Raw genomic sequence first — 27,490 nt, forward strand, 5'->3', positions numbered from 1 at the left:
TATTATGTTTCTACAATGTTTAACACTAAAGTTTAACATTATAAAATCCTTAGGGCTAGCACTGTAAAAGTTCATAAAATCATAAAAGGAACTTTTTCCAATCACATGTGTGCTGTCCTCTCAGTATCAGGAAGTAAGTCAACATTACTCCAGATACATAATGAGGTATGTAAATATTCTGCTAAGCTGTACTCTAACACCTTAGTCCTATAGATGTTACCATTCTATAGTTAAATACTGAGTGTTTCTTCAGAATAATTGGTATCTCAAGAAAAAATCCCAACCAAAACCAATCTATTTATTGTCGCAGCTGTGATACTACTATAAGAACTTACAACAATTATATTTCAAGTGAATGGAGGTTTGATATCTCTTTGGTATTATTATCTATTTAAAACTTTAATGTACTGCAATACAGTTCCTCTCATATCCTTTCTCCAACTGATGGCGGAAAAATGTTTCTATTTATGTACATTTTCCATTTAGATAAAAATATTACCTCTTGAATAGCATCTTAGAGTTACAAATAACCTGAGGTTCCTTTAGGGAAAAAACAATGAAAGATAAGAGCACATTACAGGATAATATGTCTAATACTTTCCCTTTCTATGACTGATAAACAAAAACTGACAGAATAAAATGTCACATTTTGGCAATTTATTACTTTAGAAAGATAATTATATAATAGGTATTTGGTAACCACAAGGCATTAAGAACACCTACAAATCTGCTAGACATGGTGGGTCACACCTGTAATCCAAGCACTCTGGGAGGCAGAGGCAGGCGGATCACTTGAGGTCAGGAGTTTGAGACCAGCCTAACCAACATAGTGAAACCCCACCTCTACTAAAAATACAAACATTAGCGAGCCATGGTGGTGTGAGCCTGTGGTCCCAGCTACTCAGGAGGCTGAGGCAGGAGAATCACTTGAACCTGGGAGGCAGAGGTTGTAGTGAACCGAGATCATGCCACTGCACTCCAGCTTGGGCGACAAAGCTAGACTCCGCCTTAAAAAACAACAACAACAACAAAACAAGAATATCTACAAATCAATAAGTAGCACATAAATGTTAAAATAAAAGATACAAAAACAATTCACAGAAAAAGAATGGCCAATAAACATATGACAATACGCTAAACATTAATAATAAAGAATGTTAATTAAAACATGATAACATTTTCCTGCCATTTGGCAAATATGAAAAAGATCAAGAAGACTCAATGTTGGCTGGGCACAGTGGTGCACACCTGTAATCCCTAGCACTTTGGAAGGCCAAGGTGGGAGGATTGCTGGAGTCCAGGAGTTTGAGACCTGCCTGGGCAACACAGCAAGACCTTGTCCCTAAAAAAATTTTTTTAAATTAGTGAGGTGTAGTGTGCCTGTAGTCCCAGCTACTCAAGAGGCTGAGGTGGGAGGGTCACTTGAGCCCAGGAGATTGAGGGTGTAGTGAGCTGGGCCACACAGTGAGACCCTGTCTCAAAAAAAAAAAAAGAAATAAAATAAATACCCAATGTTGATATGGACATGAAAAAATAAAAGTACTCATATTTTGACAGTAGGAGTATAAATTGGTACAAATTTTTTAGAATGCAACTTGACAGTATCTACAAAATTTTAAACATAGATATTAATACATACCCTAATATCCAATAATGCTGTTTTTAAATCTATCCTATGAAAATATTAGTATATGAATATATATCCTTATATTTATAAGAATAGTTATTACAGCACCAACAAGGAAGAAGGAGTAAGTAAATTTTGGTATATACATTGAATGGAATATCATGCACTCAGTTTAAAATGCAGAAAATGTTTGTGTACCAATTTGGAGAGATGTATTACTAAGCAATGAAAATAAGTTGCAGAAATATATATATAACATTTTATTTGTATTTTTGAATAAACTCTCTTATGCATATATGTAAGCACAGAAAAAAGCCTGCAAGTGTATACAACAAACACTTCACAATGGTAATCTCTGGAGAGGAGAAGAGTTTTGATTTGGAGATAAGGAATAGGAGAAACTTCATGTTTTATTTAATACCTTCTAATGTTTGAATTCAATTTAATGAGTATATATTAACTTTTATTTTAAAAGTAAGAAAGTATTTAAATATAACATTTTGGGAAGTTTTCTTTTAACCAAGCTATTTTGGGGTCTGTAGAGAAGAGTTACTTTATAGTCAGAATAACTATTCTTTCAGAATTTCTAAAGAGGAAAAAGAGAAACTCCCACATAGAAATAGATTCTCTCCCAGAGTCAGCATCTGTTCATTTTACCAGGGATAAATTAAATCTAAAGTAAATGTTTGAGAGTAGTAACCTACAAAAAGCATTTTAAACAGAAATGGAATAACAAAAAAAGACAGTAAAGTTAAAGGAAGATGAAAACCCACCTGTACTATATCCAGTACCATGCCAGCTGAAACTGTTCCAAAACCAGCTAACAAAAAGGGCACAAGTATTTGCAATGCCATGATGCCACTGGATTCCTTTGGTAATTTTGGGGTCACTTCTACAATAGCATCTTCATCACCATCACTAGATATATCTTCATCTTGTAACATGGCAGTGGTTTCTGAAGTCTCCCTTTCATCACAGTAATTATAATTGGCATAGTCATCATACTTTTGGCTGCAGCTTGATGATGCGTGCCCATTATTGGCATGAAAAGACTGCTCTGAGAAACTGTGATACTCCATGTGTTGCTCAGATCTATTACTAAAAGTCTGTACTGCAGTTGATAATCCATCTTGCCAAATGCCGTTTGCTTTTTTGTGCCTGTCTTCTTGGTTTTTCTGGTAAATTATTGGAACCATACTCAAGAGTAAATTTAAAAATTTGTCAGATTGAATTGTGTTTAAACGTAAAGTCCAATCTACAAAACCTCCTCCATTACTTGGACCACCACTTGTTTTATCGGTAATAGATCTTCCTTTACTATTAGTCATATTGTCATCACAAAAGACCCTGTACTCCTCAGATCTCAAGCTTCGTGAACCAGAGCAGATGAATCAGAACCACACGAACACTGGTTTAAATTAAGTTGTTGACTTCCTTGTGTAGAAAATATTTCCACTAATAAAAGATGTTCAGAAGTTCCACAGAAGAACTGGATCTGGAAAACAAGTAATTTTAAAATCAGATAAACAAGATAGTTTCAGCATCAAGATAGATACTTAAATTCTTACAAAGGTATTAAACACACATATTCTTAAACCAACCCTAAGGTACTGATACTATACTTTGTGGGCTTAAAACATAACTGCTTTGTGCCATACAACTTCTTTGTGTACAGAAATATAATACAGAGCTATTTTTGTGCTCAGTCTTGGTTAAAAGCATTTCTTATCTTTGCATACTTTCTGTGATCAATATCCACGTAAGGTCTTCAACTGCCTCTGAAATCCCACAGTGGACAAATGTTTTAAATAAAGTAATGGCTTTTATTACTATTGCAAGGACTCAGAATCAAATTGCTACCCTTTGCATATGTCAGTACACAACAAAAGTAAGATATATGGCATTATACTTTAAACATTAAATAATAAACCATATTACTTTATTTACAATATAATATACATTTTATTATTAAGACATGAAGAGACAAGGATGATGTTTACTACAAAAACACTTGGTAGGTATCCTGAATACTATATAGGGCATTTATTTCACATATAAAATGAGGCTGGAGTCATATTTGTACTTCTGAGATAAAAAAAACTCATTATAATTTATTTAGGAATATAATCCTTCTTTCATTTAGGAATAACAAAACTAAAAAGAAATTACAAATATTCATTTAAACCTCCATTTGCAACCCAGCCAGAAGAAAGCTTATGATGTACTTATTTATGCCCTGCTCTGTCCATTAATGGTTCTCAGTCTGCTCTGGCCCATAATCCCAGGGTAGGCCCCTGACTGGCTGGCCATTCAGTGACTAGAGTCTTTTTGAAGACTTTGAACTAAGAGACACAAACACATAACTGTGGCACATCAAAGAGTGATGGGCACTGAAGCTGCAAGGTCACCCACTACCTGACCAGGGGGACAGTCTGACAATTGCTGCCATAGCTGGCAAGGCTTTCCAAGCTATCAGGTGGTTCTCAGAAACACCTAGACCTGTCTTATACTTCCAAGAGCATCCAAGACCAAAAAAATGGCACTGATTTGATAAGGGATGGGTGGCCCCAACACCTAACTGGACTGCGTTCCTGCCAAGCTAGACTGAGAATTGTTGCTGCTACTATTGCTTTTAATGAAAACTACTATATTCCTTAGTATTTGTTTCCAATGTCTTAGAATATCCAGCTCCTCTCTGGATAGGAAGATCAACAGCAAGGAGTGGTAAAGGGAGAAAGAGAAGGGGCTATGTAGGACATAAGTGGGTGCTAGGGCCTAGCTCATCAATTCTATCACTCACTCACTTTCCTTTCCTCTCTCTTGTGATTATGGAGAGGTCTGGGATCTGGGAATTACTTCTGGGGAACATTCTTAAAATATAGATTCCAGGACACCAGACCTACTGACTCAGAATGTCTGTGTTTGAGGCCCATAAATCTTTTTTATTTTTAACTTCTCCATGTGATGATTATGGTGCAGACTTCCTGTGGACTTGAACTGAGACTCTGATAAGTAGATTAAGCACTAGTTCCCATTTTTGCCACTTATAGGCTGCCCAGTATACAGAGAAAGTTGGTGTTTAAAGAAAATCAGATTTGGCTGGGCACAGTGGCTCACGCCTGTAATCTCAGCACTTTTGGAGGCCGAGGCGGGCGGATCACGAGGTCAGGAGATCGAGACTATCCTGGTTAACATGGTGAAATCCTGTCTCTACTAAAAATACAAAAAAATTAGCCGGGCGTGGTGGCAGGCACCTGTAGTCCCAGCTACTAGGGAGGCTGAGGCAGGAGAAAGGCGTGAACGGGGGAGGCAGAGTTTGCAGTGAGCCAAGATGGTGCCACTACACTCCAGCCTGGGAGACAGAGCAAGACTCCATCTCAAAAAAAAGAAAAAAGAAAATCAGATTAATGAAACCAATGGCCAGAGTGAAGCAGAGATGAAACCCTGTAGTCCCAGAAAGAGAGAAAAGGGGAGAGAGCCTTCCAGGTAATGAAAGGCTGAGCTATACATCTGGAACTTAGGAGATCCCCTGCAGCCTTACATGAGTTAGATTGAGTGGGTATCTGTTCCTTCAACTCCTTCAACTCTGTTCCTTCTACCTTTTTAAAAAGTAGTGAGTATTTCACTGCCCCAGTAGATCTTTAATCAAATAAAATGCAAAACAAACCCCAAAGGGATTGAGCTATAAGACAGTTCTATTCCACAGGAGGACCAGTGATAGGAAACTTCTTCCTCCTGATGCAGAATTTTCAGGATGATCAAAATGGAAATGCAGAGAAATGTAAGTAAACAAGAAAAAGAGATGACAGTGTCACCATTCAGCCATTCTAAAGTTCAGAAAGCTCAAAATCTGTGCTTTGAAAACCTGACCGACTATCAAAACTAGGTAGAAAAATGGAGAGGAGAGAAAGAAAACAAGGGGGAATTTCCCAAGACCAGTCATCTCAGAATTTCCCAAGATCAGTCATCTCTCAGAATATGAGCAAACATGGCTAAGCACGTAGTCAACACTGAGCTGGCCCGTGGGATCCAGATGCACAGACACATCCAGGTCATACTTTTGCTCCTAGTATTCTTACTTTAGTATAAGCTATTCAGAAGTTTAGATGGAGAGATGGATACTCAACCAAGGATACCATACACGGAGACCATCCAAATGTGTACAAAATTAAAAACAGAGTGCCTCCTGGAAAAAGGAAGCCCTGTAAGTGGAGCTCTGGGCTGGATTTTAGCCCATGCTCTGTCCCCTCAGCAAGCTCCTTCATGCAGTGCAGAATCTGCACAACCTCACACATCAGACTAGGTAGTTGGGTAAAATATGAAACTGTGCTTAAAGGACATAAAACACATATGGTGGGCAGATATTTTTTGTTGTTTGCTCAGCATCTTTTCCCAATTCCTTTAGCTAATGTTATCTCAATTACCTATGGCAAATCCATTTCCCTATTCCATGAGATTCTAGTAGGTATATCAATCACAGTACCCTACCCTGCAGACCACAATAATGTCAAGTGGTTCAAGGAGGATCTGAGTCCCTTCCTGGAATTGTATTTATATTTGCTGCTTACTATTTCCTGAGTGCCTACTAGATGCTGGGGCTACAGTAATGACACAAATAGGCACAGTTACTGCTCTGATGGATTTTACCTTGCAGTTGGAAGGAAAAACAATAATCAGGTAAGCAATTAAATAAAGGAGATAATTTGTGATAAAGGCTATGGAGGAAACAGTTGATTAAACAAACAATAAATGACTTACAGGGCTATTTCAGAGGGGAAGGCCTTTGCGGGAAGAAAGTTCTCATTTTCCTTTAGAATGACTTAATTCTGAAACTTTCTTTCACTATGTCTTCCTCCTCACAAAGCTCCCTCTACCACCACCACCACCATCACCACCACTTGGAAGAAAGCCATCTACATGAGAAGAGGATCTACAGAAAGAGGGAATCAGAGCTGAGGTAATGAGAGAGTCCTGACAACATAATTAGAATCTCTATACCATTTAGTTAAAACCCACTCCACTCCTGTTCTTCCCAACTATAGGCCAATAAATCTCCTTCATTGCTTAAGCTACTCTGAGTCATGTTTCTGTCCTAACAGCTGGGTTTTTTTTTCTGTTTTTAAATAACGCAGTTTGAAAGTGCCAGGAATGACTTTGATACAAGTATATGCCACAGACCACATATCACCATTGTGCATTGAGGAAAATGCGGGCTGTTTAAAATTTTATCCTTCTTTTTATCTGGTTAATGAATAATTATCAGTTATTTCAATGCTTGCTTATTGACAAGGTCTATTATCTCCTTAAGGATCCTTAAACTTTCTTCTTTTAACTAAATCACCTGTTATAAACTTTTCTTGCTGAATAACGAATTACAATCAAAATAGCTTTGTGAGTAATCCTAAGCAAAAAGAACAAATCTGGAGGCACCACATTACCTGTCTTCAAACAACACTATAAGGATATAGTAGGCAGGGTGCAGTGGCTCATGCCTGCAATCCCAGCATTTTGGGAGGCCGAGTCAGGAGAACTACTTGAGCCCAGAAGTTGGAGACCAGCTTGAGCAACAAGGCAAAACCTTGTCTCTACAAAAAATACAAAAATTAGCTGGGCATGATGGTGTGCACCTGTAGTCCCAGCTACATGGGAGGCTGAGGTGGGAGAAGCACTGGAACCCTGGAGGTCAAGGCTGCAGTGAGCTGTAATTGCCTCATTGCTCTTCAGCCTGGGTGACACAGTGAGACTTTGTCTCAAAAAGAAGAAGAAAAAAAAAAAGATACAGTAACCAAAACAGCATGATACTGGTATAAAAGTACATATATAGACCAAAGGAAGAGAATAAAGAACCCAAAAATAAAGCCAAATACAACCAACTGATATTCAAGAAGCACACAAAAACATCAATTGGGAAAAGGACACTCTGTTCAACAGACAGTGCTGAGAAAATTAGACAGCCACATGTAGGAGAATGAAACTGGATCCCTCTCTCTCACCATATACAAAAATTAACTCCAAATGGATTAAAGACTTAAATCTAATACCTAAAGCCATAAAAATTATAGAAGAAAACCTAGGAAAAAACTCTTCTGGACATTCGTGTAGGCAAAGAACTTATGGCCAAGACCCCTAAAAGCAAATGCAATAAAAATAAATAAATAAATGAGACATAATTGAATGAAAAAGCTTTTGCAGAGCCAAAGAAACAATCACCAGAGTAAACACAACCTACAGAATGGGAGAAAACATTTGCAAATTATGCAGCCGACAAAGGACTAATATCCAGGATCTACAAGGAAGTCAAATCAGCAAGAAAAAAACAAATGATCCAATCAGAAAGTAAGTAAATGACATGAACAGACACTTCTCAAAAGAAGACATACAAATGGCCAACAAACATATTAAAAAAGTGCTCAAAATCACTAATCATCAGGGAAATGCAAACTAAAACCACAATGAAATGCCACCTAACCCCAGCCAAAACTGCCATTATTAAAGTGTCAATAAACAATAGATGTCATCATGGATGTGGTGAAAAGAGAATGTTTACATACTGCTGGTGGGAATGTAAATTTGTACAGCCTCTATGGAAAATAGCATGGAGAGTTCTTAAAGAACTAAAAGTGGATCTACCACCATTCGATTCAGCAATCCCACTACTGGGTATCTACCCAAAGGAAAAGAAGTCATCACATCAAAAAGACACCTGCACACATATGTTTATCTGTTTATTACAGCACAACTCACAACTGCAAAGATACGGAACCAACCTAAGTGCCCATCAATGAATTAGTGGATAAAGAAAATAAATATAAATATAAATACACACACACACACACACACATATACCATGAAATACTGCTCAGCCATAAAAAAAGAACAAAATAATGTCTTTTGCAGCAACTTGGATGGAGCTAGAGGCCATTATTCTAAGTGACGTAACTCAGGAATGGAAAACCAACTACTGCATGTTCTTAATTTTAAGTAGGAACTGAGCTATGGATATGCAAAGGCATACAGAGTGGTATAACGGACACTGGAGACTCAAAAAAGCGGAGGGTGGGAGGAGGGTAAAGGACAAAAACTACCCGTTGGGTACAATGCACACTACTTGGGTGATGGGTGCGCTAAAATCCCAGACTTCACCACTATACAATTCATCCATGTAGCCCAAAACTACTTGTACTTGTAAAGCTACTAAAAAAAAAAAGAAGTGTTTAAGTTTTATGGTCGATTTAAAATGGGCATTGTGCATATATACCACAAAATTAAAATTGTTTGTTCTGTATTTGTTATCCATCAATCCATCAATGAATGGAAAAAAAACAGTAAATTAAAAAAAAAAAAAAGAAATAAAATTGGGCAGTTTCCACTGGCTTTAATGTGCTTAAAGAGTGCCATTGAGATATTTATCTCTAGCTACTTTAATAAGTTATACTAATCTAATAGTAGCATAGTTGGGAAGAACCAGTGTCTTTAGAACTCCTAGTATTCTTACTTCAGTAAAGCTATTCAGAAACTTACATGGCTTAGGTTTAAATTCTGGACTCTCTTTGTAAACTATAAAGCAACAAATGCTTAGAAGAAAAGATCCACTACTTTATTCCTTAACAGCCAATATTTGTACAAGAGAGATGTTTAGAGAAAAAAAAAAAGGGCATCTACAACAGGTACAGAAAGTAAAGTGCTTAAAATCGTGGCTTGGGATTCTATCTGCACTCCCATGTTCATTTCGGTATTGTTCACAATATCCAAGATATGGAAGCAATCTAGGTGTTCATCAACAGATGAATCGATAAATACAATGTGGTTTATAAACTACAATGAAATACTATTCAGCTTTAAAAAGTAAGAAAATTCTGCAATTCTTGACAACATGGGTGGAACCAGAGGACATTATGCTAATTGAAATAAGCTAGGCACAGAAAGAAGAATATTGTACTTATGTGGAATCTGAAAAAGTTGATATCTTAAAAACAGAGAGTAGACAGGTGGTTACAATGGGTGGTGGGGAGGAGGAGGAATGGGGAAAGGAAAGTTGTTGATCAAAGGGTATAAAGTTTTAGTTACTGGGAGAGACAGTTTTTTTGTTTGTTTTGAGACAGAGTTTCGTTCTTGTTGCCCAAGCTGGAGTGCAATGGTGCAATCTTGGCCCACTGCAACCTCCACCTCCCAGGTTCAAGCAATTCTCCTGCCTCAGCTTCCTGAGTAGCTGGGATTACATGGGCATGCCACCATGCCCGGCTAATTTTTTGTAATTTTAGTAGAAATGGGGTTTCACCATGTTAGCCGGGATGGTCTCAAACTCCTGACGTCAGGTGATCCGCCCTCCTCAGCCTCCCAAAGAGCTGGGATTACAGGCATGAGTCGCAGCGCCTGTCCTGGAAGAGTAAGTTTTGGTGATCTATTGCACTGTATGTTGACCACAGTTAATAATGTATTCTATGTTTCAAAATGCCAAAAAAAAAACAGATTTTCAATATTCTCACCACACACACACAAAAATGATGTCAGTGAGGTGATGTATATGTTAGTTATCTTGATTGAATATTTTCTATAATGTATACATAGATCAAAATATCACATAACATATCATATATAGTTATTACTTATTAAAAATAAATAAAATTTAAGACTTATCTAAATTGCTCATGTACTGTGAATAAAAACATCAAGCATGATTCAAAAATCTTAGATTCAATTGGATGTAATAAATGTTATTTACTGGTTTTGTTCCAAAGACTCTTTAGGTGCTACGGGCAGACAACACAAAGACTACTCTGACCACAGTCATGTACTGCATAACAACATTTTGGTCAAGGATGGACCACATATATGATGGTGGTCCCATAAAATTATAATGGAACTCAAAAATTCCTATTGCCAGCCTGGGCGCAGTAGCTCATGCCTGTAATTCTAGCACTTTAGGAGGCCGTGCTAGGCGGATCACTTGAGGCCAGGAGTTTGAGACCAGCCTGGCCAACATGGCGAAACCCTGTCTCTAGCAAAAATACAAAAATTAGCTGGGCATGAAGGCACATGCCTGTAATCCCAGCTACTTGAGAGGCTGAACCATGAGAATTGGTTGAACCTAGGAGGCAGAGGTTGCAGTGAGCCAAGATCGTACCACTGCACTCCAGCATAGACAACAGAGCGAGATTCTGTCTCAAAAAAAAAAAAAAATTCCTGTTGCCTAGTGACATTGCAGTTGTCAAAATGTTATAGCATGAGGCATTAGCCACATGTTTGTGGTGATGCTGGTATAAACAAACCTACTGTGCTGCCAGTCATATAAAAGTATAATACAGACAGTTATGTATATATAGTACATAATATTTGCCAATGATAATAAATAACGATTCTGCTACTGGTTTATGTATTTACTATACTATACCTTTTATACTATTTTAGCATGTATACCTGCTCCTTTGTGTACTACTGGCCCAGAAAACCTTGCAGTGGGGCAAGATGTGAAGGTGGAAGACAGTGATAGTGATGATCTTGACACTATGGAGGCCTATGCTAAGGTGTGTGTGTATTAGTCCATTTTCATGCTACTGATAAAGACATACCCAAGACTGGGCAATCTATAAAAGAGAGAGGTTTAGTTGGACTCACGTGGCTAGGAGGCCTTACAATCATGGCAGAAGGCAAGGAGGAGGAAGTCACATCTTACATGGATGGTGGCAGGCAAAGAGAGAGCTTGTACAGGGCAATTCCCATTTTTTAAAACCATCAGATCTCGTGAGACTCATTCACTCTCATGAGAATGGCGCAGGAAAGACCTGCCCCCATAATTCAGTCGCCTTCCACTGGGTCCCTCCCACAACACGTATGAATTATGGGAGCTACAAGATGAGATTTGGCTGGGGACACAGAGCCAAACTATATCAGTGTGTGTCTTAGATTTTAATTTAAAAGTTTTAAAAAGTAAAAGAAAAAAACAAAAATTGAAAAAAGTATATAGAATAAGGAGACAAAGAAGGAAAATATTTTGTGCAGCTGTACAATATGTGTGTGTTTTAAGCTAAGTATTATTACAAAAGAGTCAATATTTTTAATATTTAAGGTTTATAAAGTAGAAATGTTACAGGCTGGGTGCAGCGGCTCATGCTTGTAATCCCAACTCTTTGGGAGGCCAGGGCGGGAGTTTTCCTTGAGCCCAGGAGTTCAAGATTACAGTGAGCTACGATTTTGCACTGCACCCCAGTGGATGACAGAGCAAGACCCTGCCTCTAAACAATTATTTAAATTAAAATTGAAACAATGAAAAATTAAAAGTTACAGTAAGCTAGTTAGTTTAATACTAACAAAGAAAAATATTTTTGTATATTTTATGTAGCCTAAGTGTGTTTATAAAGTCTACAGTAGTGCACAGTAATGTCCTGGCCCTTCACATTCACTCACCCCTCACTTACTGACTCACCCAGAGCAAATTCTAGTACTGAAAACTCCATTCATGGTAAGTGCCCTATACAGGTGTATCATTTTTTATTTTTTTATACTGTGTTTTTACTATACCTTTTCTATTTTTAGATACACAAATACCATTGTGTAACAACAGGTTTATACAGCACGTTACTGTACAGTAGCCTAGGAGCAATAGGCCATACTATATAGCCTTGGTGTGCGGTAGGCTCTACCATCTAGGTTTGTGTTAGCACACTCTATGATCACGCAGCGATGAAATGCATCTAACAACAAACACTTCTCAGAATTTATTCCCATCGTTAAGCCCTTCATGAAGTGATGCTTGACTGTATTTAGTGCCTTAGATTCTTGGTATCAAAGTGTGGTCTCGCGTCCAATGGCATGGCATCAACTGGGAGACTAAGAAATGCAGGACCTCAGTCAGCTCTCATCCCAACTCAATCTCCTGAATAGAAATCTGCACTTTAAATGGTATCCCAAAGGATTTGGGTTACTTTGAGAAGCACCTCCTGATACATTCAAAAAGGAATCTCATTTATACCTAACATACCAGACATTTGATATTATCAGGCTTTCAAGCGTGAACAAGGATGTAAGCAGTGGTAATGCATACAGCCCTACTTGTGCAAGTATAAACTGCCAAAACCACTTTGGAAAACAATTTGGCATTATCTACTGAAACTGAGAGGCATGTACCCCACAATCCAGCATTTCCATCCTTAAATCCCTGCCCTGAGGAAATTCACACTGTACACCGGAAGACACATGAAAGAATGTTCTTGGTAGCATTATTCATACTAGAAAAAAAAAGGAATTAATCTATGAGAAAGGATAAATTGTGGCATATCAATACAATGGAATATAAAAATAAGGTTATGATAAACACACATTTCAAGAGAGTGCTTACATTTGGTGAAGTGATACAAAAGCACCCAGGAGGTTCCAAAGGTATTGGTTATATTTTTTAAGTTTGATGGTGGGTATCTAGTGCTTGTTATTTTTCAAATTGTGCATATACAAGACTGCTTTAATGTGATTGATACTGTGACGGATGTTATTATTGCTCCCCATTACTGCTCCCCTCCTACAGGAGGATTCTTGTCCCTACCTGTTGCCATGTTATTTGCAGGGACTATAGGAAAATTATACTTCCTCATCTGCAATAGCATCAGGTTTGGCCATGGGACTCCCTTTAGCCAATAGAATAAGAGCAGCAGCAACACCTACAAACAGAAACAATTCAGCTATGTCTCTTTGCTCCCTCTGTCATGAGAATGGTATGTCCTAGGCAGTTGCTGCTTCTTCAGACTGGGTCCCAAGACAAAGACACATGGAGAGATACAGCGACCACAGCCACCCCACATCAATCCACAGGCTACACATAACAGGAGAAAGAAATAAAGCTTTGTCCCGGAAAGCCACTGAGAGTTTGGAATTTTTTTTTTTTTTTTTTTTGAGACAGAGTCTCGGCTCTGCGCCCAGGCTAGTAGTGCAATGGGCCGATCTCAGCTCCTGCGCAAAGCTCCACCTCCGGGTTTGACGCCATTCCTCCGTGCCGCCTCAGCATCCCTAGTATGCTGTGGAAATACAGTGCGGGCCCGCCACTCGCCCGGCTAGTTATTGTATTTTTTAGTGAGACGGGGTTTCACAGCGGTTAGGCTCAAGATGGTCTCGATTTCCTGACCTCTTGTGATCGCGCCCGTCTCGGCCTCGCCAAAGTGCGTGGGATTACAGGCTTGAGGGGGCCCGCGCCGGGCGGAATGTTTATTACCGACAGCAGTAATCTAACACAAGCTAACTTAAAATGTATGTATTAAAAAAGAAACTCTGACCGCAATAGATTCCTATCCATGTTCGTTTAGAAAGTCCTCTCTGACATACGGAGGCACTTAAAGGGCTCCGGTCTATGGTCAAGGAGTTTTAAAACACTGGCTTCCAAACATTTGAATCTCAAAAACGTAAATTTCCTCCGAAATTTTACAAAGTCAAAAAACAATCTTTTCCTAAAAAATAAGTATACATTTTAACACCAAAATATAGAAAGGACAAAATCTCAGACTAAAGGGCAGTCCTTTTCACCAAACACATTTAGATTTATGGAAAAGTTCATTTCATGTTTCCTGCGAGAGCTTTGTCATAGTTTACCACTAGGTTTATAGAGTCATGTCAGGGAATCATTGACTTAAAAGAAAATAAGATCAGACGCTCCTTATGAATTCAACTTTACTTACAAAAATAAAAAAGGTTCTTGCTCTGTCACTCAGGCTGGAGTGCAGTGGTACAACCATAGCTCACTGAAGCCTCAGACTCCTGGGCTCAAGTGATCCTTGCACCTCGGCCTCCCAAGTAGCTAGGACTACAGGTGCAGGACAGGGTCTTGCTATGTTGCCCAGGCTGGTCTCAAACTCCTGGCCTCAAGTGATCACTTCCTTCTGCCTATGCCTCCCAAAGTGCTGATATTACAGGCATGAGCCACCGTGACCAGCCATAAAATTGCTTTTTTTAAAAAGTAAAGACAATGAAGTATATTGTATGTGTGTGGATTTACCAAACCAGAATCTTGGAGAAACTCTGCCTACTGCACTGAAAGAGGCATTCTATTCCATTGCAAAAGTTAAATAACAATGCTTAGGAAATCCAGCAGAGCTGAAAGTCAGGAGACACAGGTCATTCCTAATCACTAAGGAAGGTATTAAATTGGAGTTTAACATTTTGTTTTCCCCCCACAACAATAAAAAAAAAAGGTTGTTTTTTTTTTTTTTTTTTTTTGAGACGGAGTCTCGCTCTGTCCCCCTGGCTGGAGTGCAGTGGCGTGATCTCGGCTCACTGCAAGCTCTGCCTCCTGGGTTCATGCCATTCTCCTGCCTCAGCCTCCTGAGTAGCTGGGACTACAGGAGCCCGCCACCGCGCCCGGCTAATTTTTTGTATTTTTTTTTAGTAGAGACGGGGTTTCACCATGGTCTCGATCTCCTGACCTTGTGATCCGCCCACCTCGGCCTCCCAAAGTGCTGGGATTACAGGCGTGAGCCACCGCGCCCGGCCTAAAAGAAAAAGTTTTAATGCAATCTATTATCAGTAATTATTTCATTTAGTTGAAAATCTCAACTTGTTAAGCAGGTATGTATATTTATATAAACATCCATGGTACTATCACACACACACACACACTCACACACACATACAGACACACCCAGAAATTGACTCTTTATGGTTATTATATATTCTTACTTTTGCCACTCTGCAAGTGTTCTTTTCATTTTTTCTTTATACCTCCTCTCTATGCTTCTGTTTGCTATTTTTTTTAAAGGCTCACCTCTAAAATGGAATGGAAGTATCTGAAAGTATCTCCCTTTTTTTTTTTTTTTTTGTTTTGCTAAAATACATAAAGTTAGCTCCTGGCCGAGCATGGTAGTTCGTTCATGCCTGTAATCCCAGCACTTTGGAGGGCCAAGGCAGGTGGATCACCTGAGGTCAGGAGTTCGAGACTAGCCTGGCCAATAGGGTGAAACCCCATCTCTACTAAAAATACAAAAAATTAGCTGGGCGTGGTGGCAGACATCTGTAGTCCCAGCTACTTGTGAGGCTGAGGCAGGTGAATTGCTTGAACCCAGGAAGCAGAGGTTGCAGTGAGCCGAGATCATGCCACTGCACTCCAGCCTGGACAACAGAGCAAGACTCCATCTAAAAAAAAGTAAAAATTAAAACTATTTAAAAATAAGAAAAGTTAGCTCCTAAGAAAAATCTTGACTTTTTTGCTTGACTTAGAAACTTTCCACTGAAACTGAATTCAAGAACTCATATAGGTTTCATTTAGGAAACAGACAGTGATGTCAAACTTTCTTAACAAGTTAGGGAACATGGAAGAGAGGTGAAAGGACAATTAACTGTCCATGTCAGTAACACTGAATTGCTGTAAAATGGATGGTCCTGAATTATCTGCACAAACACGAGAGCTTGAGACATCACAGACACAATTTAGCTACTGACCAAAGCTAGCTGATTCCATAAAACAATCGCTCATTTCTAGGGTTGCCCACTGATAGAAAAGAATAATGTCATAACATTTATCAATCCTAAAGTTTCTACATGCCTAAACATTTGTAAAGGATTTGTTCAAGCCTACAGAAGAAATAACAGATACATTGAATAAATTCTCTATATAATAAATCCTCAATACATCTAAAATAATTTTTGAAATAAAACCAGACCCAGAGCCACTGATTTTGTTCTCAGAATCACAACCCTCAACTCCAGCCTCCCAAAAAAAATTAATACAAATTTTTAAAGGAATTTTTATTTGGAAGAAGGATACATAAGAAGCAAGCCAATGAATCAACTCAAACACAATCCAGTTAAACCAACTCTTAACTGAGAAAATATTGACAGAATAAATATGCTATGTGTCCAAAGACCTAAGTGCATTGCATAAACAGAGTACAGTTCATTCTATCAGTTAGATTATATCTAGCTCCTATCAAACCAGGTGACTGAAAAGTGAAAAATATCAAATAGTTAATGCATGTGGGGCTTAAAACCTAGATGATGGGTTGATAGGTGCAGCAAATCACCATGGCACATGTAAACCTATGAAACAAAACTGCATGTTCTGCACATGTCTCCCAGAACTTAAAGTAAAATTAAATTTTAAAAAGTGAAAAATAATTCAATTATTTAACTTGGAATCCTGATTACACTGAGTGATGAATAAACAGTTTTTATAATACAGTAACAAACAATTAACAAAAGTATTAGCACTGCTGTCTGAGACAAGTCAACCAGTAGATGGATGGCAAACAAGGTGAATTAGAGAACTCTATTTTGAAGTTGAGAAAGTGCTTTTAAACAACAAAAAAAGAGAGGTATATTTATTTCCCCTACTCTATCTTAAACATTTCTTACATGTATCTTATTTTTTAAAAACTACCAAACACTTAATGACTCTCTCTTACAATTGACATGTGGCCTGTAATCCTAGAACTTTGGGAGGCCGAGGCAGGTGGATCGCTTAAGCCAGGGAGTTTGAGACCAGCCTGAGCAACATGGCAGAAACCTAACTCTAAAAAAATACAAAAATTAGCCAGGCATGGTGGCGCATGCCTGTATTCTCAGCTACTCTGGAGACTGAGGTGGGAGGATCACCTGAGCCTGAGAAGTCAAAGCTGTAGTAAGCCATGATCGTTTCACTGCACTCTAGCCTGGGCTACAGAGTGAGACCTTGTATCCAAAAAAAAAAAGGGCTACAGAGTGAGATCTTGTCTCAAAAAAAAAAAAAAGGACACAATTCATAAATTTCCTGCAAATGATTTCAGAGAACTTTACCTTCTCATCACTCAGCACCTCCTCCCCTATATAGTCATAGGAACGTTTATTTAGAAATTACAGCTATAGGCCGGGCGCGGTGGCTCAAGCCTGTAATCCCAGCACTTTGGGAGGCCGAGACGGGCGGATCACGAGGTCAGGAAATCGAGACCATCCTGGCTAACGCTGTGAAACCCCGTCTCTACTAAAAAATACAAAACCTAGCCGGGCGAGGTGGCGGGCGCCTGTAGTCTCAGCTACTCGGGAGGCTGAGGCAGGAGAATGGCGTAAACCCGGGAGGCCGAGCTTGCAGTGAGCTGAGATCCGGCCACCGCACTCCAGCCCCGGCGACAGAGTGAGACTCCGTCTCAAAATAAAAAATAAAATAAAATAAAAAAAAGAAATTACAGCTATAGAAGGCCTTGCTACTTAAAACAGTATTTTGCTTTTCTTCAATAAAATTGAGCCAGCTTTTTTTTACTTTAGCAGTGAAGAAACTTACAGCTACATCTGAAACTCAAATTTTATAATTGATTTACTCATCTAATGTTATACTCCTAGTTTTATTTTCTCTGATACTCTGTAAGTTGTATTATTTATGTTTTATTCTTATGTACTCTATCTTGTTACACAGAGTAAGCTTATAAAAAATACCTACAAGAAATAGTGAGTTCCCTGGCACTTATAAATCTGAAATAGCTAAATTTAGAAACTAAATAACTGCAGTTCATTAGCATTTCAAATGAGTAGAAATTGTTATTCAGGATTCATATAAAAGTATACTTCCATACTTTATCCTTAACACATTTTTATACTCTCACAGTTCAATTTTAAAATGCAAAACCCACTCTGGGACCAAATTAAAATACACACTTGACTCTGTATAATTAAACTGAAAGTTAAAAGCTTCCAGAATTTTAAGGTGCAGAAAAGATGCCAATGGGCTAAAGTTTAAAAGGAAAAAAAAGCAAAAACCTTCTTTTTAAGAGGAGAGAAAGGAAGAAAGGGAGCCAACGTATCAATGTTTAGAAGAAAAACAAAATTATCTTTTTAAGAAAAGTAAATTATGTTAATCAATCTGGAATTGTCCCTGAGAAAGTCAAAGAAATTCAAAATTGAATACAATGTAGAGCAGAGGAGCTTCAAAACACTGGACCCTGGGGCCTCCTCAGCCAATGGATGCCCTGGATTCTCCCCTTCTTAGGACCTCTAGCAGCTATAATATTGTTATTCCTCTTTGGACCCTGTATCTTTAACCTCCTTGTTAAGTTTGTCTCTTCCAGAATCTAAGCTGTAAAGCTACAAATTGTTCTTCAAATGGAGCCCCGGATGCAGACCATGACTAAGATCTACCCAGGACCCCTGGACCAGCCTGCTAGCCTATGCCCCGATGTTAATGACATTGAAGGCACCATTCCCAAGGAAATCTCAACAGCACAACCCCTATTACACCCCAATTCAGCAGGAAGCAGCTAGAGCGGTTGTCGGCCAACCTCCCCAACAGCACTTGGGTTTTCCAAGTTGAGACGGGGAACTGAGAGACAGGTCTAGCTGGATTTCCTAGGCCAACTAAGAATCCCTAAGCCTAGCTGAGAAGGTGACTGCATCCACCTTTAAACACTGGGCTTGCAACTTAGCTCACACCCAAACAATCAGGTAGTAAAGAGAGCTCACTAAAATGCTAATTAGGCAAAAACAGGAGTTAAAGAAACAGCCAATCATCTATCACCTGAGAGCACAGTGGGAGGGACAATGATCGGGATATAAACCCAGGCAGTCGAGCCAGCAACGGCTACCCTTTTTGGGTCCCCTCCCTTTGTATGGGAGCTCTGTTTCCACTCTAATAAATTTTGTAACTGCGGAAAAAAAAAAAAAAAAAAGTAAAAGAAAGCAATTACTTTCCATCTGTAAGGTTACCATTTTTATTCTACAATCTTAGACCAAGAATATCTCATAATTTTCATGGCTATCACATCTTAAATACTTACTTGGAGAACTCATCCACTAAGCCCTTCTCTTTCCCCTATCCCCAGAGAGAAGCAGCACTCTACCATGAACTGGTGGCACTGAAGCACATTACCTCCTATTAGATGATAAAGTGGGCAGCCTCCACACCGAGGTCTTCCTCAGGTGGTGGCCTAACATCACCTTCCCTCTCTGGGACATCTTCATAATGGCACTATCCAGGGTATGAGGTCAATCTTCTACCTTCCCCAAACTGCACTTTCCGTAAATCAGTTCAAGTACACCAACTCATCACAAGAGACTAAATTGAGATTACGTAAATCACAGGTACACAGTATCATGTTACTCAATTATCTGGGCATCGAGTTGAAACAATGACCTAACTCTGAGTTCTTTACTCCTGTAATCAAGTTTCTCTTCTACCCTTTGGTCAGGGCTGAGCACTATTTTATTCAAATGGCAGTTTGTGGGTTTGTTTGTTTGTTTTCAAAAGAACTCTTTTCTGGAGGGTTCTAAGCCCAACTTGAAATTTAGGCTAAAACTGTTCTCAAAACCACCCCAAAGGCCAATTTAGCTGTCATATAGTGATCTTTGCTCATAAAAATTCCCAACTACCCTTCTTTCCTGGATTATTTAAAAGTGTGTTTCTAATATCCACTGGCATAGAGTTGTCTCCTATTGTTTTAATTTTTTTCATAAAAGTAATATGTATTCAATGTAAAAAGAAAAAGAAAAAAAGAGGTCAGGTATGGTGGCTCATGCCTATAACCCTAGCACTCTGGGAGGCCAGAGTGGGCAGATCACCTGAGGTCAGGAGTTTGAGACCAGCCTGGCCAACACGGTGAAACCCTGTCTCTACTAAAAACACAAATATTTGCCAGGTGTGATGTCGCACACCTGTAATCCCAGCTACTCCACAGGCTGAGGCAGGAGAATCGTTTGAACCCAGGAGGCGAGGCTGCAGTGAGCTGAGATCACACCACTGCACTCCAGCCCGGGCAACAGAGCAAGACTCCATCTCAAAAAAATAAATAAATAAAAATAAAAAATAATGAAAAGAAAAGAAGGCTGGGAACGGTAGCTCACACCTGTATTCCCAGCACTTTGGGAGGCCAAGGCGTGGGGATCACAAGGTCAGGAGATTGAGACCATCCCGGCTAACACGGTGAAACTGTGTCTCTACTAAAAATACAAAAAATTAGCCGGGTGTGGCGGTAGGCATCTGTAGTCCCAGCTACTTAGGAGACTGAGGCAGGAGAATGGCATGAACGTGGGAGGTGGAGCTTGTAGTGAGCCAAGATCGCACCATTGTACTCCAGCATGGGCAACAGAGCAAGACTCCATCTCAAAAAAAAAAAAAAAAAGAAAAGAAAGGAAAAGGAAAGGGCGGGCGTGGTGGCTCAGCCTGTAATTCCCAGCACTTTGGGGAGGCCGAGACGGGCGGATCACGAGGTCAGGAGATCGAGGGACCATCCTGGGCTTAACACGTGAAACCCCGTCTCTACTAAAAAATACAAAAAACTAAGCCGGGGTGAGGTGGCGGGCGTCCTGTTAGTCCCAAGCTACTTCGGAGAGGCTGAGCAGTTGAGAATGGCATAAAACGCCGCGGAGGCAGCGCTTGCAGTGAGGCTGGATCTGGCCACGACTCCAGCCGGGCGATAGAGCGAGACTCCATCTCAAAAAAAAAAAAAAGAAAAGGAAAAGAAAAGAAACAACAAAAGATGAATAAAAATTGTTTATCCTGAAAATCCACCATCCAGGGATAGTCATTGATGACATATTGGTATATATAAATTTATATTTTTTCCAAATATATGTTTAAAACAAAAATAGGCTCACATTGGACATACTGCTTTCCATCCTTTTTCCATTTCATAACATATCCAAAACATTTTCTCCATCAATATTCTATAGTTATCTTTAAATAAAAGGCGACAGCCTTCATTCAATTAATACATCCTAAATACTTTCAGGCAATTCAGAATTCTGCTGTACTCCATTTTTTCACAGCCATAATTCACTTATATCTTATATTGGTTACATACTTGTGAATAAATAACTACAAAAGAACCATCAACCTCCAAGGTAAAGCAAGGTGATACACCAAGTCCATGGTGTATTTTCCCTTCAATCCATCACATATAATTCAAAATGAAAATAACGCCAAACAAAACAAGTATAAGAGTTACAAAAAGGTACAGGGCGCAGTGGCTCACTCCTGTAATCCCTGCACTTTGGGAGGCCGAGGGGGGTGGATCACGAGGTCAGGAGATTGAGACCATCCTGGCTAACATGGTGAAACCCCGTGTCTACTAAAATACAAAATTAGCCGGGCGTAGTGGTGGGCGCCTGTAGTCCCAGCTACTCGGGAGGCTGAGGCAGGAGAATGGCGTGAACCCAGGAGGCGGAGCTTGCAGTGAGCTGATATGGTGCCACTGCACTCCAGCCTGGGCACAGAGTGAGAAAAAAAAAGAGTCACAAAAAGGTATGATTTTTCCCCATGAATTCTACTTCATTGTTTTAAAAAATGATAAAACATTAAATTTTTTTAAATCTTTTTTGGCAACCCTTTCTAGTGCTCCAACATGCTTCGATTGCATATTAAGCATTGTTCCCAGGGATTGAGAAAGGAATAGATTTTTTATTCTAAGAAGTAGCATAGGAGTTTTAAATTCAGGTTATAAAATCCATAAACAATCAAAATCCCATAACTGAGTTTACAAATTTCAATCAGGCACTTTCTGTTTTTGTTTTTTTTGAGACAGAGTCTTGGTCTGTCGCCCAGGCTGGGGTGCAGTGGCACAATCTCGGCTCACTGCAACCTCTGCCTCCTGGGTTCACGCCATTCTCCTGCCTCAGCCTCCCGAGTAGCTGGGACTATAGGCGCTCGCCACTACGCCCGCCTAATTTTTTGTATTCTTTAGTAGAGACGGGGTTTCGCTGTGTTAGCCAGGATGGTCTCGATCTCCTGACCTCGTGATCTGCCCACCTCGGCCTCCCAAAGTGCTGGGATTACAGGCGTGAGCCACCGTGCCCGGCCTCAATCAGGCACTTTCTCTCTCTTTCTTTTCTTTTCTTTTCTTTCTTTCTGTCTTTCTTTTTCTTTCTTTCTTCTTTCTTTCTCTTTCTCTTTCTTTCTTTCTCTTTCTCTCTCTCTTTCTTTCTTTCCTTCCTTCCTTCTTTCCTTTTTTCCTTCTTTCTTTCTTTCTTTTCTTTCTTTGTTTTTTTTTGTAGAGATATGGTCTCACGCTGTTGCCCAGGAGGAACAGGATGGAGTGCAGTGCTGTGATCCTGGCTCACTTTTTCCTTGAACTCCTGGGCTCAAGCAATCTTCCCACCTTAGCCTCCCTAGTAGCTGGAACTAATTTTTTAAAAAATTTTGTGGAGACAGTCTCACTACATTGCTCAGGCTGGTCTTGAACTCCTGGCCACAAGCTGTCTTCCCACCTTGGGCTCCCAAAGTGTTGGGTTTACAGGTATGGGCCACCACACCTGGCCCAGGCACACTTTTAAAAAGAGATTACTAACTACTTATTTAAAGTTGTATTATTCATGTGGAATCTTTATGGCAAGTACTTTATGCTATGTTTGAAATTGTACAAAGTTTACTGAGATGTTTGCAATGCTTTCATTTGATGAAATATGACTTGTATTGGGTGATTTTTATGGGGGAATTTCAAGTGACTTATTTGTCAAATCTTTACACTTCAATTAAGAGAGACAATCTGCTTCCAAAAATTAACTGTCAAGAAGTGTCAACACAATCATTATAATAAGAGCAGTTAAGAGCTAGGGCTTCACAGTCAAACTGGCTTACATCCTGACTTTTACAAACGGTGGCACCTATGCCTCTATACCTCAGTTTTCTCATGTAAATACATCTCCTTCACTGGTTTATTGTGAGGATTAAATGACTTAATAAAGTGCTTAGAACAGACTTCAATAAATGTTAGCTAATATTATTATTCATCACTATTATTACACATTTTCATAAAAGGCTCAAAATCTAACTTCCCACCTCTTTCTTTTCTTACTAATGAAATATACTATGTCATACAATCACAAAAATGTTGTACATTACTGTATTGAATTGCCGGCTTTTAATTTATTTTAATTTATTTTATCTTTTTTTTTTTTTTTTTTTGAGACACAGTTTCACTCTGTCGCTGAGGCTGAAGTGCAGTGGTGCAATCTTGGCTCACTGCAACCTCCACCTCCTGGGTTCAAGAAATTCTTCTGCCTCAGCCTCCTGAGTAGCTGGGACCACAGGTGCGCACCACCATGCTCGGCTAATTTTTGTATTTTTAGTAGAGACGAAGTTTTACCATGTTGGCCAGGCTGGTCTGGAACTCCTGACCTCAGGTCCACCTGCCTCAGTCTCCCAAAGTGCTGGGATTCCAGGTGTGAGCCACCATGCCTGGCCACTGACTTTTAATATTAAGATAAACTGTTTTGTTCTAATTTTCTATTTAAAAAATCAACTGGATTTTAGTATTTATATTTTATACAACGTTCTATTTTTCATTAAATTAAACTGCCAGTATATTTTAAAATTACATACATATTTTACATATATATGTGTGCACTGACGAATATAAATACATACTAAACAGTACATATATATACCAAAAAGTACAAGTCTTCAGGGAATCACAATGTTTTAAAAGGAAAAAAAGACAATGAAAGTTGGATTACGAACTAGCCCTAATACTGTTTTTTTAATTTAAATATCATATCTCACATATATTTTAATTCACAAAAGACATCTAAATAACATTTTTATAAATTACAAATAAACCAGATTATCTTAACTCGCACAATAAGGATTATCCTGGGCTAATGAACTAAGTCTACTCATCCAGAACTCATGAAAGCATTAGAATCCACCGTGAGTTTGCCTGGAGTCATTTTGAAACTCCACTAATCTAGAAATGTGACAACACAGTTTGCTGACTTTTCTCTGAAATAATTAAAATTGTTGTTATGGAAATTCTTTATTGTTTCTTATCTAAAAGACAGGCAAATGTAGCAGATAAAATGTAGCAGCTGAGCTTTTGGGAGCTAGGGATCCCTAAAAATTTTGCTTTCTTTGTCACATTCATAAGCCTTTTGTTAAGTCCCAGTAGAATACATTGGATAATGACAAAAAAAATGTTTATTTCTCCAGGAAGTAGTCCTGTGGCCTAATTTGCTTACTATATCATTTATACTTACCAGGAATATGAATAGCTTATCAAAATACCACGCTCAGACTACAAAAGCACTGCTCCAAAGCACTAAACTCTAATCAACAAGTCCTACAAAATATGTAAAAAAAACTAAACCTAAAGGAAAGGAGATCACCCATTCTATCTACCTCAACACTACTTAAAGCAAAAAGAATCGCTTTCTCTTATATATACTGACCTCATTTTATCTTTTGTGAAAAACCTAGAAGATAGGTATGTTCATCCTTTACAGTTTAGAAAACTGCATCTCAGAGGTTAGATAATATGCCCAGAGTTACAACATTAGTAAGATAAAGACACAGGACTTGAGTTCATGACTTTCTGACTAACCAGTTAATAATAAGGAAGCCACTGCAGATATTTCTCTGTGTTATAATCCTCCGGCAACAGTGTACGCAGCCATGGGCACGAGGATGATAGAACCAAAGTGTATCATCAGTGTTCCCTCTCAGCTCCTTTCATGCCAAACACTGGAACCCAGTAAACTGGATTCAAGTTATTTTTGAACACAGTTTATTGCTCAAGAATGGAAATAGCTCCTTCCCAGGTTTCACCTCTGATTCATAGGTGAACTATCTCTGCACTATCTTCTGTTACTCAATAAACGAACAAATATGGCTGGGCACGGTGGCTCACGCCTGTAATCCCAGGACTTTGGGAGGCCGAGGTAGGCGGATCACCTGAGGTTGGAAGTTCGAGACCAGCCTGACCAACATGCAGAAACCCTGTCTCTGCTAAAATACAAAATTAGCTGGGCATGGTGGTGCATACCTGTAATCCCAGCTACTCGGGAGGCTGAGGCAGAAGAATCGCTTGAACCCAGGAGGCAGAGGTTGCGGTGAACCGAGATCGCACCATTGCACTCCAGCCAGGGTAACAAGAGGGAAATTCCATCTCAAATAAATAAATAAATAAAATGAACAAATATTTTCTGAAGATCCAGCAAAGTAATCATATCATAAATTGCCTTGTTTATAAGTACCAATATAAAACAGTATGGAAGAAATAAGAGACCACTTAAAACTTTAGTACCTGCTCCCGGAATGCTCTTGCTTTATAACACATTATTGCACTTATTTACATTAAGATCATCCTTTATTAGTCTATGAGCTTTTGCTACAAAATTCTGCATATTACCTACACAGTATTGGACGAAATGTAAGTGTTCACCAACTACAAGCTGAAAGGAGGAATGAACAAAATGATGGTGAGCTAAACTTTTTTTTGTTGTTTAAGACGGAGTTTCGCTCTTGTTGCCCAGGGTGGAATGCAATGGCGCAACCTCGGCTCACCACAACCTCTGCCTCCCAGGTTCAAGCAATTCTCCTGCCTCAGCCTCCTGAGTAGCTGGCATTACAGGCATGCACCACCACGCCTGGCTAATATTACATTTTTAGTAGGGACGAGGTTCCTCCATGTTGGGCAGGTTGGTCTCAAACTCCCAACCTCAGGCGATCCGTCTACCTCGGCCTCCCAAAGTACTGGAATTACAGGCATGAGCCACCGTGCCTGGCTGGTGCACTGAACCTTTAAGAACAGGTAAGATTTAGAGAAATTGAGGGGAGGTGGGGAGGGGAGAGACGGAAAAGTGCTTTTCAATGAGGTGAATGGTAATCAGGCAGAAAATGACGGGAAAATGGGAAGGTATGAAGAGAAGATTCAATATGACCAAGCAGCAAAATGAGAAACTTGGGGAAGACATGGAATGCCTGACTAACGGGCTTAGGACTTTGTTTTCTAAATTAGGACAGTTGTTTTTAAACTTCCATTTATTCATTGATTTTAATTTTGAGACAGGGTCTCTAATATGCTTTGGTTGTGTCCCCACCCAAATCTGATCTTGAATTGTAATCCCCATAATCCCCACGTGTCTAGGAAAAGACCTGGTCGGAGGTAGTTGGATCATGGGGGTGGATTCTGTTCACGCTGTTCTGGTGATAGTGAGTGAGTTCTCATGAGATCTGATGGTTTTATAACGGACTGTTCTGCCTTCGCTCCTCACACTTTTCTCTCTTCTGTTGCCATGTAAAGAAGGCCCTTGCTTCCCCTTTGCCTTCCACCATGACTAGGAGTTTCCTGAGGCCTCCCCATGCAGAACTGTGAGTCAATTAAACCTCTTTCCTTCATAAATTAGCCAGTCTTGGTTATTTCTTTATAGCACTGTGAGAATGGACTAACACAGTCTCACTACTTTTCTCAGGATGGGTCACAAACTCCTAAACTCAAGCCATCTTCCCACCTCAGTCTCCTGAGGTAGTTGGGACTACAGGAACTGTGGTTGGCTAAACTTTTATTTTCAATGCAGAGGAACCCTTTATTTAAATTAAACCCTATGTGAAATCCTAACAAATAAAACAGTTTTGAAAAAGCAAAGTAGTACCCATTGAAGCACCCTGGTTTCCAACCACTGGGTCCCCATATTACTCAACTTGAGAAGACCCTGAAACTCCTCCTCACAGTTTAAAAACCACTGGATTAGAAAAAGATCTGCAAGGCAAATACCAAAGTGCTCAAAGCATTTACCTCTAAGGAACTGGGTATGCCTAGACTGAAGTGGCTAGGGAAGGGTAAGCAGTACTAGAAAGCAAGATTGAAATACCATTTTCCCTTTTTTTGATTCTGCATATTTTATATTATTTGAACTTCTGTTTAAATTGAGTACTTTTAATTTAAAAGTAACAGGAAAAAATTATTGCTCTAAAAAAGTATTTTAATGGTTAAACTTTTCAAATGGATTGCCATATTTTAGTAAATAATTTCCCTATAGCAAGACATTATTTGGCTAAATTACATTGCAATGAAAATGAATATCTCTGTGCCTAATACTTTCCCATATTTAGAGTTATTTCCTTAGGAGAAATTTATACAAGTTAACAGTTTCTATTTAGTTCTAAAATGTACTGCTTAAAATAAGACTCCATGGAATATAAAAAGATAAAATTCT

At 39.2% G+C, this 27,490-nt stretch overlaps 1 protein-coding gene across 6 annotated transcripts in view; it reads right to left on the reverse strand.

Moving 5' to 3' along the window:
* SLC41A2 (solute carrier family 41 member 2) overlaps nt 1-27,490 on the reverse strand; it is a 147,433-nt gene that overhangs the window by 112,990 nt on the left and 6,953 nt on the right. For 3 of the 6 annotated variants that reach the window (XM_017895330.1, XM_017895325.1, XM_017895327.1), the window contains exon 2: nt 2,401-3,122. In XM_017895330.1, coding sequence (XP_017750819.1) covers nt 2,401-2,955 — 555 coding nt within the window. In that variant the 5' untranslated portion in view covers nt 2,956-3,122. The other 3 variants (XM_017895329.1, XM_017895326.1, XM_017895328.1) reach the window with 3 other exon arrangements.

Source organism: Rhinopithecus bieti, unplaced genomic scaffold, assembly GCF_001698545.2.
Source record: "Rhinopithecus bieti isolate Rb0 unplaced genomic scaffold, ASM169854v2 scaffold_24306, whole genome shotgun sequence".
Lineage (NCBI taxonomy): Eukaryota > Metazoa > Chordata > Mammalia > Primates > Cercopithecidae > Rhinopithecus > Rhinopithecus bieti.